Raw genomic sequence first — 15,910 nt, forward strand, 5'->3', positions numbered from 1 at the left:
TAATAACCTTTCTGGAGAAAAACATTTCCTCGTTTTTATAACCTTTATTATAATATGCTAATTTAGTGGTGTCATATAAACAATACCACCTCTATAAAAACCTAAATGAACTCTCATTCCGTTCTATGCCCGGTCACACAATGGACCACTATTTATTCCAACCATGCACAACAAGAAGTAATTTCTAACCACCCTAAACCTGTTATCCCTCATCTCGGTGTTCTCAAATTCACAATCTCGGTATGTGCTAGCATCTCAAATAAAATAGAAAATATATTTGAATGGGTATACCGTATAATTAATAATAAGAAATGCATCTCAATATCTGTTAATTATCTCTTGACAGGAAAAATTATTGGGGCTAGCACCAGGGATCGTCTTCCTAGATTGAAGCAAGCACAAATGGAATGATGGGAAATTGAAGAAATATGGAGCAATCTGGTGGAATTAGAATATTTATTTTTTGAGAAGAGTATCACTTTGTGGCCTTGAAATATAACACCCCTCGTCCCACCCCACCCCACCCCACCCCACCCCACCCCACCCCACCCCACTTTTTTTTTCTTTTTTTTTTTAAATTTCCATAGCATTTTAAACCTAACTTCTTTTTTGCTCAGGCCTACCAATGTCGCTATTCTCCTAATGCTTTGTATGGCCCACATAGCCAAGAACAATCACTCTAACTTTAACATCTCATATCATAACATCGATGTACTAAGGTTGCTTTTTTAATGTTATTGTTTTTCTATTTGCAACCCAAAAAAAAAAAAAAAAAAGGAAAAACACAAACGATAGGTTTTGAGCCGATGCAATAATTTTTAGTGAAAATATCTTCTGCCGCGGATGCAGTGGTGCAACAAGCATCTGATGGCCAGAACGACATCAGGGCACTTGCCGATGTTGTCTTGACTGTCCAATACTCGTCGTACCACCGTACCCATGGCAGACAATCATTACTCTAATTTTTAAGGAGCAAAGTGGGGAGGGAATTGGCGTGCAACATGCTCCAGATGTGTTGGACAGACTTAGGGGTGTCAATTCGTGGCCCGACCCGACTAAATCGATCGGGACAGACCGTTTATAGTCCGGCCCAGCCCAGCCCAGCCCGTTTATTAAATATGTCAGGCTTGAGCCCGGCCCGTTTACAAACGGTCGGTCACGGTTTTGCTACTTGGGCCGCCGGACGCCCGACCGAATAACACCCGACGGAGACCAGCCTATTGTGCACCGGCCTGACCCGACCCTTTAATGATTGTAGAATACCTATTTTACCCCCCAAATTAAAGAGTAAAAACTAAAAAGTAAAGACATGTTCACATTTTAAATAATGGTTATATTTGGTATCATTTATTGATTTATTGTCATTTTTTTGGGATTGCATGAGTGGGCTGGAATATAAGAGCACATTTCAAAGAGAGCCCGTTTAACATTAAACATGTTCGTAGCCCGGTTAAGGCCCAACTAAAGCCCAATTAAGGTAGCCCGATTATAGCCCGAGGCCGACCGACCGAATATAAAGTGTACCATACCCTCAATAACTAAGCCTGATTAGTTAAATGGGTGAACACGGTGCAGCCTTTGAAAGTCTTCAAGCCCGATTAAGCCCGACCGAAACCAGACCGGCCCGACCGGTTGACACCCCTAGATAGACTCATGGGCGAACTAGATAGGGAGGGGCTAGGGGTACCTTTTCCAAGGGGTTGGGACAGAGAGAGACTCGGGACTTCCCTAATTTTTAAATGAGAGGATATGCTGATTACACATCTAAGAGTTTAGTAATGCTGAGAATAATAAGGTATATACCATGAAAATAAAGTTGGGAGGAAAAAACAGGGGAAAGGGCAATGAGATCCCCATGCCCCAAACAGACTTTTCCTCCCTTGGAAAGGAAACTTAGGAATTATTCAGGAACCTCTCTCGCTCCTCTCTTTAGCGTCCATCCCATCGCTGAGGTTGATTCATAGTTATCTAGGCAAGCGACACATGATATGGTGATGATCCAACGATTTGAGAAAGACGTCGAAAACAAGACATTGATAAATTCTTGGAGAACGAGGCGCCAATAACCATTGGATCATCTTCTTATCATGTGGTGCTCGCCTAGGTAATCGAGACAGGATCCGTTAGTCGTACGATCACCTAGTCGTACGAGTCAGCCTCCAAAATCTGTCCACTTTCTGCCATGACAGGGATAAAGAAGGGTATATTTAGAAATAAAAAAGAACAGATGTTGGATATTGATTCGTATAACTAGGTGATCATATGAGCAGTTGATCCATTTTCCAGGTAATTATGGACAAGATACGGGTGATAGGCACTAAAGAGAGGAGCTGATCCAAAACCTGTGGCCTCTGCTTGCTCCATCCACAGAGTTTCCTGAAGACAGTAAGCATTGATTTTTTGCACTCTCACCGGCCACCAGCGGGGGACCAGTAGTTCGTTAAAAGGGTCAAATTTTCTACATAGATAAGGAAAGTGCAATAAAATTAGTCTAGAGATCAGACTGTTATCTCACCTACGTCACCCAAATGATTCACATAACTAGTTGCACCTCAACCGGGGAAGATCAACCTACTTTTTTTTTTTTTTCTGGGGAGGGGTTTACGTGACCCAAAAATCCTGGAAAATTAATGATCAAGTTAATATCCATCGTTAAAACCACCACCACCACCACCACCGCCGGCGGTTGCGTTTTGATAACTTATCTGTTGTCATTTATACTATGTATTGTACTAATTTGAAAGAAATACAGAGAGAGATGTTTGTACAAATTATTACTGGTCATGACTATCTACATCTTCAAAGTTAAACCCCATCTGTTTGCTGCCCCCGCCCATCTATGGTAATCACGTAGGCATCTTCAGATGTAGCCTATGCACTTTCTGTTGCGGGGCTAAATAAATCCAATTTCATCTCATTATTCTGAGCAATGCTTGAGGCTTCTCGTATAGTAGAACGGCAGATGGGGCATGTAGAGTGAGAGCTCAGCGACATATTGATGCATTGTAAGTGTAACATATGCTTGCAAGTAGGTATTAGCCTTCCCATATCTCCTTCCTCTAAGTTGCTCAAGCAAACTGCACATTCTACTGTGTCAGTGCTGCTTTGGAGGTGGTGGGCTGCTTTGTAGACGAAGGTGGGTAGTGAAGCAATGACGGATGGATGGAGAACCTTGCCGACGGGCAGTGGGCGGCGAGAGTGCACCACCACTTGTGTTGAGACTCCATTATCAATGGATGGTTGAGCAGCTTCTCTTCTGTGACGTCTGTAAGTACTCCACGCATAGAAATAGATTAAGATGACAGTTAGAACCAGAGCGACTAAGGCAATGAGTTTACTAATGGAATGGTACCACACATCATCACCATCATCATTAACCAAGTAGAAACTTGAATCATAATCATCAGAAGCCATGGAAAAAGTAGATATAAAGAACCACAAAAGAAAAAAGAATGGTGGGTTGTTTTGGAGGGTCTCTATAGGTCTCTCAGGTCCATTTGAGTTTCTGATATGTTGTGAAGGAATTAGGAGCTAACTGCAAATTGGAATAAGAAAGTACTATCGAGTGCGTGTGGAGGTGTGCTTGTGCTGATTATATGAGTGCTTGTGAGATAACCAAGGAAGGAAACATTGTTGGTGTATGATGTCTTGTATTCCCTCGCAGTTTAATCCAAGGAGTACTGGTGCAGCATCTAGACAGGCAGGACGGCGGTCCCGCTAGCCGGTTAGCGGGCCATGGGGATTGCAAGGGGGGCAGGAGGCCCCCCTGTATAGCAGGGGGTGTAGGGGGCGCAGCCCCCCGCTAGAATTTTTTATTTGAGGGAAATTGTAGTTTAATCCGGATTAGGGTTTTTTCGCTATATATTTGTAGCGAGGGTTTCTTTCTCTGTAATGCAAACAATACTGAGAGGTGTGAGGACGAGTGCTGTAACCCTATTCTCCATTGATAGTGAAGCAGGATTTCATCTCACCGGGGACGTAGGCAACCTTGCCGAACCTCGTAAAATCCGTGTGCATCGTTTGTTTTGTTTTTCCATTATCTTCTGCATCGTTTTAGGGTTGCGTTTCTACAAACATCCTCCTTTATTTCTTCAAGAGAGGGACTTGATCATCTTCATCCTCAGTTGAACCCTTCTTCATAGAAGTCTTCCCTTTTTTTTCTTTAAGGGGATCCACACACTACCCTAAGCGTGTGGGATGGAATCCTGCCAAGTCATGGGGATAAGAACAGAAGAGAGTCTTTTAAGGTTTTATATAGAGGGCCCACACAAAAGGAGAAGAGAGAGCATGTTTAGAGGTGAGAGAAAGGTAGCAGCGTAGTAGAGGCATGAAAATCCTCTCCAACGCTGGATGGAGTGCAGTGAGCATTTAGTAGATTGCTAGCATAAGTCCTAGGGAGAGGTCGCTTATTTGACTCTCCCTGTCAACAGATGCTAGACTTTCTGTATTTCCACTCCTTTGTTAGTTTGTTCCCCTCCCTTAGCACAGATGGTGAGCAACGAACTTGGTACGAGTCATAAATTTAGATATCTTAAATTCGACTCCCACTAGACGTACATTGGGCCACTCACACCTGTTATTTAGTGTTCTTCACTACTTTCAATGAAAATTGAATGATTCTCATTCAATCCCGGTATGACCCGATCCATATGGTTGTGAGATCAATATGGATCCATTAGACTAGTCAGACCAAAGGCCTGGATACCCATCATTAACAAAAAAAAAAATTTATTCTCCTTTCCTAGGTCAACCTTCTTTGAGTTGGGTCGCTATCCCAACTACCTTTGGGCTGCCATATTAGTTGACAAAAAAAAGAAGTGGGTGAGAGATTGGGGGCGAATTATGCGGGCAATTTGAACATTATTTTCTCCGTTCTTAAATGGCACATGGGAGATAATTAAGTCTTAACCCAATAATGGATATCCTACAAATGGGGACAAGCTTCTCGACATGCCATGCACATTCATTCTTCAGAAAAATAAATAAATAAATTGAAAAACTAGAACCATTCTTCTTCAATTCAAATTCCCCGTTCCTTGTCTTGTAAAATTTGAGGTCAGTTGAGCTGAAATTTGGAGGGATATCCCTCTCTTGCTATATCTCATACCTACCAGTCTTGATCTTTAAACAAGCTTACTGAATTGGAGATCTGCAGGGTCTACAAAACCTGCAACTTGAAAATAACCGACGGATCAGGTCTTCAAGGTATGGTTTCTCCTACTTCCCCTTTATTTCATTTTGTTTCTGGATGGGGCTTAGAAGCCAACGTTATTTTGTTCCATATTCAACTCAGTTTAGGTAAATTAAGATTCTCTTTGAACATAACAAGATTGCAATATATATAATCAAAAAGCCCAAGTGTTTCAACGGTTGAGGATTCATGGAGGCAAAAATGGGTAGTTCACTTCACCTTCAAATCAGTAATTACAAAGGGTTGATTGGGTAATAAGATGGTTCTCGATTTCATTAGATTTTGGACTTTCTGATCTCCACCAACACAGCTATTATTCATTCCACTGTTAATTTCCATTGGCAGTCTCTTCTATAAAATCTATAAGAAAGGGGATCAAGACAAGAGGAGAGGAGGTTTATATAGATATATATATATATATATATATATATCTTATCAAGCAAGGTTTTAAAACTTGGAATTGATTAATGTAATTGGTCATTCCACTCTAAATATTTTGTTTGAAAATTTAAAACGCTTCCCTTGTTATGTGCTCGATCACCCTTTTTCATAGAAGAAAGGGGAAATGTTTTCTGTGAGAGAACGTGGCCCGTGAGTATGTAGAGGTCAATAGAAACGCACAAGAAAATATTTATAGGGGTATCACTTTACATTTCATATGAGGCGGAGCAATCATTTCTGCCCATGTGTCTAAACACAAGGGCCTCACTCCCCAGAAAACATTTTCATGGATTTGATATATTTCTAGTAGTCTAAAAAGTTTCTTCCTTCTACTTTTTCAAAAGTGGATCAGGTCCTCGTATGAGAACCATCCGCATAGATGGAATTCACCCAAGAAAAAACGTTGTGATGGATTCCATCTATATATATCAGACCGTACGAGAATGGTTCTCCTACGAGAACCTGATCCACAATCTACTTTTTCTCTTTTTGAAGCATTTAATTAACTGGTACTGATCTCTCTTTCTTGTTGAAATACAATACAATGGCTCATGGTACTGGTAGTAGCTAGTGACTCTGAAATATAATGGCCCATGGTATTGATATCCAAGAAGAGATTATTGTTTGTGGAGCTTCTTCTCGCGCTGCCAAAAAGGAACAAGAAAGTCCTCCTCAAGTTGATCACGTGGTGGAATTAATAGAACAAAAACTAGACAAGGTGCCTTCCTCGCCAACAGATTGTAGTATATACCGAGTACCTAAGACCTTGGCGGATGAAAAGCCAGAAGCCTACATACCTCACATGGTCTCCATTGGCCCTTTCCATCATGGTCAACAACACTTACAACCCACAGAAGCACGTAAGATGCACTATTTCAAAATGTTTTTAGACCGAAAAAAACCTCAAGGAGCAGCCTTGTCTGATTACGTTAAAGCCGTAAGAGGTTTGGAAGAAAGAGCCTACCAATGTTATCCAGATTTGAAAGTTGATGAAAGAGACAACTTTGTGTTGATGATGGTGGTGGATGGTTGTTTTATACTTGAGCTCTTATATTCATACTCATTCTTTGAAGCTACGTCTAATTACAAGTGGGTTTATCTGGTTACACTGGATCTAATTTTGCTTGAAAACCAGCTTCCAATGTTTGTTCTAGAGGCATTATACAGAGTATTCATTTTTGGGGGCGATTCGTCTCATCAACAAGCCGCAGCAGTTGAACATACATGGACCCAACTCTATGGTCTCATTTTTTCTTGTTTTGTACCTAGTATTTTAAGTATGCTCCTCGGCGATGAGGACGCATCCAATTACCGCTTTCGTGCTTACATTCAGCAATCAAAACCCCCAAAAGACAAGCCAAAGCATTTGCTTGATTTTGTAAGACGATTCCTCATCCCACCACCCTCTACAAACAGTTTTAGGCAGCCGTGGGAGACTAAAGGTGAAAAGAAAAAGTGTTTGTACTTGCTGGCAGCATGCGCCCCCCAATTGTGCCTAAGGGATCATACAGAGGAAGATAATTCTTTACTGATAATGAAAGATATTCACGAACGTGTCCGGTGTGCCACAGATCTCAAGAAGGCTAGTGTCAAGTTTGAGAAGAACAAGGATGCGACAAGCTTATCAGACATAAAATTCGAAAATGGAGTTTTGAAAATCCCAGCTATAGTAATTGGCCATGGAGGAGAGCTTATCCTTCGAAACCTAGTCGCTTACGAGCAATACACTGATGACTACTATAGTGATATTACAGAATATGCAGACTTCATGGATGGTCTCATCGATTCTCGAGAGGATGTAGAATTGTTGCAGAAGAATGGAATTATTGTGACCATGCTCGGCGACCCAACTGAGGTGGCTCGATTATTTAACAATCTTCTTAAAGATATTGCGGTACCTCTTTATTATACAGTCCCTGTACGCCGTAAATTGGAGGAGTATTACAATATACGATGCCACAAATGGAAGGCAAGCTTGATGCGTAACTATTTTAGTAATCCATGGACATTCATATCAATTGTTGCTGCTATAATTCTCCTTGGCTTGACGGTCACACAGACCATTTATTCTGCCTTAGCTTATTATCATCATTAGTTTTTACTCTGTGTGTGTGTGTGTGTGTATTTGTGTGGACAAAAAAAGTACATTCATTGTATTTTCAGTTATTTCTTGTAATCTACAATCTAAAATTATTTTTCAAGTATCCCACAACTCTTGTAAATCTAATATTATAATTCTTTTTAGGCTCACTAGAATAACCAAGAATAACAATTAAGAAAGATTTTTTACATTTGAATGTAGCATATGTGAGGACATAAGCAGCTCAGGTTCTTGATGGGGATATCAAGGTGTACAGACGCAAGAAGAAGAAGAAACAACTATCTTTATGGCTGAAAGAATAGAAAGGAGGAGGAAAAGGAGGCTCGATCCAACCTTTCCAGTGCTAGATCGAGTCCCTATCTCTTTCCAGATTTCAGAAAATCTTGTGGGCCCCATTAGTTGTTAGTTTAGTTGCTTATTTTTAGAATATTCTTTTCCTTATTAGTCTTTTAATTAATTAGAAAACTTGCTAGTTTTTATAAAGTCTTTATTTACTTTCCAATTGGTTCTTTTTTATTTTTAGTAACTAAGTTTTATATTTTTGTAATGGCCTAGGCCACGATGGAGTTAATGAATGAATGAGAACTTTGAAAGTTTGTCCAAATTGGAAAACTCTCCAACCCCCAACGATTCCCCTCTCCCTCTCTAATTCTCTCTCTCTCTCGTTAATCTCTGTCTTTTTCTCTCTCTCGGTTCCTCTCTTTCTCGCCTCCTTTCTCTTTCTCGGTTTCTTCCTCTTAATATTGCAGTCTCTCTGTTTTTCTGGTATTATTCTTGAAGACAGGTGCTCTTCCCTCAAGCAGTCAAGGATCGATCAAAGCACTATTGTTTCCCTGCACTACTGGTAAGGATACTGCTGCCTCTTCTTCAAGCAATCAAAAACTGGCTATTGCACTTTGTTTTCCGTATTATTGTCAATAGATGTTGTTCTCCCTTCAAGCAAACAAGAGCTGCAATAATTCCGGATGGTTTTCTTCTACAACATTCAACCTGGACAACAATCCTTAATCTCAGTAGACTTTGATTTCTTCTTCTCTTCTCTGTTTGGACAGTGGACAGGTAAGTAATTAAACTAAACTCCTCACCTCTATTAATCCACTATTATATGTTTGCAGTCCATTATCATTGAAACCAACCCCTGCCCCTTCATTTATACCTATTTTACCTACTGTTTTAAGTTTTTTCTTCACTGTTATATCTCCAAAACCCTTACTGATTTTCTATTTTAGTTAGTTGCTAGAGGACATTGATTGTTTGCATATCTGATTTGGTCTCTAGATTGATTTGTGCCAAACCTAGCATTCGCATGACGTTTGTTCCCTTCATGTCCCCACTTGAAGCTTAAGTAAGTTTTTATGTGCTTTTCCGCTTAGATTGATATTTCTCTTGGTTACATGTTGATTTGTCTTTATTTATTACATGTTGAATCTTGTTTTTTTGAGCATATCTAATTCCCAACCTAATCTCAAGACCCCCTCTTAAGCTTGTCTTACCCTAATTGAGTCACTCTTGTAAGGACCCTAGTTGTCTAGGAAATCCCCTACATCAGTTCTCCTCCCCAAATATGAGGTTATCTCATCTGTGTAACATATGTATCAAAATCACCTTAAGGAAACCTGCATATTCCGAACAATTTTTGCTGTCGACAGATGGATCATTATGGTATAACTCAATCTTCATCATCCAAGGAAGGCAAACAAATATATTTGGAAATAGTGTATCCCTTGATTTGGTTATTTTTTGACAATCTGGAGCTGCAATCTAGTAATTTATTACACAACCTATGCTATTAAGTGTTTTAATAGCTCCACCATTTTCCAAGCATCAGAACTCTTTGAAGAGACACCACTTCCTAGATTGTTTGTTCCATGAAATAAGGGGATATGGGTGCATGATTTCCATATTTGTGCTGCATGCGAATTTGAATCAAAGACTAATGAAGAAACTCACCATTCAGTGTCATAAGCAATGGTTAGGAAGATATGAATATTTCTTATTCCTTTGTTGGGGGAGAGGGGGAACTTGCAAATCTTTCATCATTTTAACCACTTACAAAGAGACAGAATTATACTTCCCGACTTCATGAAAAGTAATTGCAGCTTCAAGCTAAAACTGTCTCTAATTAGTTTCACATGAACTGACAAAGTTATAAAGTGTGGGAACCACTAAACAAACTGCAGTAGTCAGTATCCAGCAACAAATATTGAAAACATGATGTCATGGCATACCTTAGCTCTGAGCTCATCCGCTAACTCCTTTTCAGTGCTCTCACTTGGAGATGATTTTCCCTCCCTCAAGCAAGCTCCATGAACCACAGAACGGAACAAACATCTACCTTTAGAAACGGAACAAACATCTACCTTTAGAAACGCAACTCTAAAACGATGCAGAAGATAATAGAAAAACAAGAACAAACAACGTACACAGATTTTAAGAGGTTCGGTAAGGTTGCCTACGTCCCCGATGAGATGAGATTCTGCTTCACTATCAATGGAGAATAGGGTTACAGCGCTCGTCTTCACACCTCTCAGTATTGCTTGCATTACAAAGAAAGAAACCCTCGCTACAAATATATAGCAAAAAACCATAATCCGAAAAGTACACAATTGCCCTCAAATAAAAAATTCGAACAGGGGGCTGCGACCCCCTACACCCCCGGCTATGCAGGGGGGCCTCCTGCCCCCCTGCAACCCCCACGGCCCGCTAACCAACTAGCGGGACCACCATCCTTCCTGTCAAGGCACTGCACCAATACTCTTTAGGTTAAACTGTGATGGAATACAAGACATCGTACACCAACACTACCATCTCCAGGTATGCCCGCTAGAAAGAAAAGCACAGCATATGCCAATCCAATATCACAAACTTCTTCTTATAATTGCTAGCCTTAAAACACAATACTATGTGAAATTAAATGAAAGATCACATAGATGCGATAATGATCTTTGAGCCACTGATCGATCTCTCTTCTAATTTTTGAATTACATTAATGGCCCATCGATGCTAGATAATGATCATACTACTGAAATAGCTAGAAGAGATGGATGATGGAGGAGAGGCTTCATACGTTGTTGATACGCAAGATCAGATTGTTGGTGGTGGTGGGGGTGGAGACCTAGTACTTATGGATCACCAACCATTAATAATGACATCTTCTTCTTCTTCTAACCATGCCAAAGAAGAAGAAAAGAGTTGTGCAGTGAAATTCTTAATAGAACAAAAGCTACAAAAGGTGCCTTCCTGGCCATCGGATTACGGTATGTACAGAGTACCTAAGACATGATGAATGAAAACCCAGAAGCCTACATACCTCATACAGTCTCCATTGGCCCTTTCTATCATGGTCAGCAACACTTACTACCCATGGAATCACGTAAGATGAGCTACTTCAAAAAGTTTCTGGACCGAAAACCAACCTTGTTTGATTGTTATGTTGAAGCTATGAGAAATTTGGAAGAAAGAGCTTACCAATGTTACCCAGATGATGTGAATAAAATTGAAAGAAACATGTTTGTGATGATGATGGTGGTGGATGGTTGTTTCATACTTGAGCTACTACTACTACTACACTGCAAAGAATACAAGGGGGGCAAAACTTCATCGGATGCGATGTGGAAGTGGAACTACTTAGTTACACTATACTTGCTTTTGCTTGAAAATTAGTTTCCAATCTTTGTTCTTGCAGCATTATACAAAGTATTCATTAATGAGGATGATGGTGATTCTCAAGAAGCAGCAGCAGCTGAAATATGGACCCCCTATGGCCTTCTGTTCAACTACCTGCTTTTGCCTATGATTAAGCTGCGCAAGAACGACAAAATCAATTACTCCTGTCATGAGATTCAAAAATTACAACCACCAGCAGCAGCAGACAAACCAAAGCATTTGCTTGATTTTGTATGAAAGTTCCTCATCCAACTAGAACTCCCAAACATTTTTATACAGCAACCACCGCCGCCTCCGCCGGAGACTTATAATTACGGTGAAAAGAATAAGAGCAATAAGTCGTGTGGTTTGGATTTTGTACCAGCTGCATGCGGCCTATTGTGCCTAGGCCTAGGGGATGATCCTCTTGATCAGGAAGATCCTAATTCTTTACTGATGAAAGATGAAAGCAGGGTACCAGCCATCCAGTGTGCGTCAGATCTGGAAAAGGCGAGTGTGAAGTTCAAGAACAAGAATAAGCTGACAATTTGAATAAGAAATTAAGTACTATTTAGTGCGTGTGGAGGTGTGCGTGTGCTAATTATATGAGTGCTTATGAGATAACCATGGAAGGAAACATCCTCCTTTCTTTCTTCAAGAGAGGAACTTGATCATCTCATCCCCAGTTGAACCCTTCTTCCTAGAAGTCTTCCCTTTCTTTTTCTTTGAGGGGATCCACACACTACCCTAAGCGTGTGGGATAGAATCCGGCCAAGTCATGGGGATGAGCATAGAAGAGTCTTTTAAGGTTTTATACAGAGGGCCCACACACAGGGAGAAGAGAGAACATGTTAAGGAGGAGAGAGAAAGGTAGCAGCATAGTAGAAGCATGAAAATCCTCTCCGGTGCTAGACAGATGCAATGAGTATGTAGTAGAGTGCTGGCCTATGTCCTAGGGAGAGGCCGTTTGTTTGATTCTCTCCCTCAATTGAAGGGACTTGGATCCTCTATGGTGTAACTGGGCATTTGGCCCGCATCTAGTGTTCAAAAATGCTTTAGGTTGCGTGTGACCACCTTAGGCTTTATGCCTAAGCGTTTCTAGCTGTTGATGCGCTCCAGACACCTTGTTGCGCCGTAGAGGAATTCAATCCCAACAGATGTTAGACATCCTATATTCTCACCCCTTCTTTGATCCCCTTCTTCAGAAAGAGCAGATCAAGTCCTCATACTAAAACCATTCTTGCGCCAGGCTGATCCGCACAGATGGCATTCACCCAACAATCAATTCTCTGATTGATTTAGATTTCATCTGTATAAATCAATCAGCACGAAAATGGTTCTCACATTCTTCTCTAAATCACCCTTCCTTGAGTTGGGACACCGCCCCAATTACCTTTGAGCTGCCATCCTAATTGACCTATAAGAAGAGAGAGTGTGTGCGGGATTGGGGGCGAATGATTCGGGCAATTTGAACAATATTTTCTCTGTTTTTAAATGGCACATGGGAGATAATTGAGTCTTACCCCAATAATGGACATCCTAGAAAATGCGACAAAGCTTCTCGACATGCACCACTACCCACCTAGTTTTTTGGTTCTTCCACCTACAAAGAAAATGTGGTAATTTTAAAATTGAATTCTGTCACCTGCTAATTTCAAATTCAAGACTGAATCACATATCCTAAAGTCCTAGCATGGTGTGGACCCCCTTTGGGTGCTCTAGATATTTTTAGTTATACATGAAAACAAAATTTTATTCAGTTATGATTGATTAAAATAAGTCAATTCGTACCAAAAATAAATAAAAAAGAAAAAGAAAATAAATCAATTATAGGATGGGTGTAATGCTCACCTTGTGTGGCAATAATTGTATTACTAATTAAAATATCATTTTTTAGGAACAACATCAAAGGAAAAAATTGAAACTTTTTTTTCCAAATTTAGGTAAATGCTGTCATTTTTTTTTTATGTACAATTTAATAATACTTTTATGATCAATTCTAGAAAAGCAATTTCTTTAAAAGTTTAAAACAAAAAAATCAGAAGGTAACCAAGACATACACTCGGGCCGCTCAGAATTCTACGTTCAGGAGCAAGACCCTTGCACTAACACATGAACCAATGGGAACACACATAGAAGCATTAACAAGATAAACACTATTGTTTTTCTGGTCATAGCTAACCCTCACACTCCTCCACATAAATTAGTTTCCTATGTTCTCTTAATACATATGGTAGATGGTTTTGATCATCAAATTAGGCTAATTTGCAGTCCAAAAGTCATTTTACCTCTACTAATTGCATCATTTTTTTTTTATTTTATATAAGATGAAAATATTTTAAAATACAACAAACTAGTTAGTTGTTGTTTTTTGAAAATTTTAATATATTATTAAAGGGGGAAAAAAAATATGTCAGTCCACCACCACTATGTATTTATCTACATTTTTTTAAAGGAAACTAACTGCCACCTCCCCTTCTCCTATTTTTTTTTTTTTTTTTTTTTTTTTTTGTTAAATCAATTTTATTATCAAGAAAAAAATATATATAAAACAAAAGGAAACCTACAAGCCTCACAAGGACAGGCACTGGAGAGCAAGCAGGCCCCAACACACACTATAAGTGAGTAAAAACCACAACCCACTTTGCAGAGGGGATGGAGGGAGAATTGGCCAATGCGGATGCACCTGAAGCTAAGGCCTAGAAGTCCAAGTAGATTGGATTGATAGAGATAAGCCACCTTAGGCTATCATCTCCCCATGTGAACAGTTAAAGATTCAGTTATAGTCCACGTGGTCAATTAGAGTCACTTAGAGTCTATTATTCTAATGTCATTCCTTTATAAGAAATGTATAAATATGTATTCTGCAATCTGTAAGAAATGAGAAGATATTTTGTTTCTTCATGGTATCAGTAGCCTTTCCGCTCTAACGAGCTTCCTTTCCTTCTTTCATTTCTTGATTTTCTTCCTTTTCTTCTTTCGTTTCTTGATTTGTTTCTTTTTTTCATTTCTTGAGTTCTTCGTTGAAGTTTTCATGGCGTCGCCGTCGGTCACTGATACGTCCTCTGAAACTACTCCATCATCGGCTCTAATTGCTCCGAATGTTTCTCCACAATTGTCGTTGAAGCTCACATCTACCAACTATATGTTGTGGCGAGCTCAATTCGTTCCTCTTCTGAGAGGATACAATCTTCTCGGATATGTTGATGGTTCATTTCCGAGACCATCGTCGACAGATCCAAATGACATTATTTAGGATAGACAAGACCAACTCATACTGAGTTGGATCATCTCGTCATTATCGGAAGCAACAATCTCTCATGTTGTCAGTTCAACTACAGCTTGTGCAGCTTGGATGACACTCGCTAATGTCTTTGAGCCATCATCACGCACACGCGTTCTTGATCTGAAAGATTGTCTTTCTCGTGTTCAGAAGAATACTGACTCAGTCACAGACTATCTTTTATCAATTCGTTCCATTGCAGATACTCTTGCTGCAATTGATCAACCGATTGCCGATGAAGATCTTGTCCTTGTGACTCTTCGCGGTCTCAGAGCTGATTATCGAGATTTTGCAACTTCTATTCGTCTTCGTCATGAGCCAATATCCTTTGTTGAGCTTAGCGGATTACTCATAAGTCATGAGAGTTTTCTGCGCTCCATTTCACCATATGGTTCGCTGCACATATCAACTAAAAATGTTGCCTCTGCAAGTTCTATGAATCAACGAGGTTACCGATCTGCTGGAACTCGATCTCGATCTAGATTCCGTGGTCGTGGCTTTCATAATCGAGGGGGTCAATCTCGATCCAATGGCTATTAGTTCCAACAACAACAGTTTCAAGGCCCTATGCCTCATCAATCCTACAGATCCAACAGTTCTCCTCAATATTCTGGTTTGCCTCGTCCCTATCAGGCTTCTGGATCATCATATCATGGCAACAACAACTTCACAATGGCTGAATGCCCACCCTCACCTTCATTCATGAACCAGACACGAGATTGCTGCCCAATCTGCAACACCAATGGACACACTGCCTCTACCTGTCCGCAACGCTTCAATCATGCCTTTCTCGGTACCCCTACCCCTTATGCATATTCATTTAGATCACTATGTTCTTCCTTTTCTTCTTGGTTGCTTGACTCCGGATCTAACAACCATCTTACCGCAGATCTTAGAAACCTTACTATTAGCCAACCATATTCTGGTCCTGAACAAATTATTGTAGGGAATGGGCAAGGTTTGCCAATTACACATACTGGTTTTTCTCAATTTAATTCTTCTTCCAATACCTTTGATGCTTCCAACATTCTTTGTGTTCCCTCTGTGCATCGTAATCTTTTATCCGTGCATCGTTTTGCATTGGAAAATAATATCTACTTTGAATTTCATGCTCATTATTTCCTCATAAATGATCAACAGGGGAGGACCTTATACAGAGGCCTGAGTGAAAATGGGTTGTATCCTCTGCCGATGTCTCTCTCATCTTCCACATCCTCGGTTGCATTAACAAGCACTCATGTTCTAGCCA

The 15,910-nt window shown here is 40.1% G+C and overlaps 3 protein-coding genes across 3 annotated transcripts; 2 read left to right on the top strand and 1 right to left on the bottom strand.

Annotated features, from left to right (window-relative positions):
• Window positions 1-2,871: 2,871 nt before the first annotated feature.
• LOC122073717 (RING-H2 finger protein ATL2-like) lies at window positions 2,872-3,414 on the bottom strand. Its single transcript, XM_042638341.1, has one exon. The coding sequence runs from the start codon at window positions 3,412-3,414 to the stop codon at window positions 2,872-2,874; it is 543 nt and encodes a 180-aa protein (XP_042494275.1).
• A 2,794-nt stretch (window positions 3,415-6,208) lies between these two features.
• LOC122072759 (UPF0481 protein At3g47200-like) lies at window positions 6,209-7,833 on the top strand. The gene has a single exon (XM_042637159.1). The coding sequence runs from the start codon at window positions 6,219-6,221 to the stop codon at window positions 7,725-7,727; it is 1,509 nt and encodes a 502-aa protein (XP_042493093.1). The 5' UTR covers window positions 6,209-6,218; the 3' UTR covers window positions 7,728-7,833.
• Window positions 7,834-14,412: 6,579 nt separating this feature from the next.
• LOC122073718 lies at window positions 14,413-15,201 on the top strand. Its single transcript, XM_042638342.1, has 2 exons — window positions 14,413-14,587; window positions 14,720-15,201. The coding sequence occupies exons 1-2, from the start codon at window positions 14,413-14,415 to the stop codon at window positions 15,199-15,201; spliced, it is 657 nt and encodes a 218-aa protein (XP_042494276.1).
• The last annotated feature ends 709 nt before the right edge of the window (window positions 15,202-15,910 follow it).

Source organism: Macadamia integrifolia, chromosome 3 (assembly GCF_013358625.1).
Source record: "Macadamia integrifolia cultivar HAES 741 chromosome 3, SCU_Mint_v3, whole genome shotgun sequence".
Taxonomy (NCBI): domain Eukaryota; kingdom Viridiplantae; phylum Streptophyta; class Magnoliopsida; order Proteales; family Proteaceae; genus Macadamia; species Macadamia integrifolia.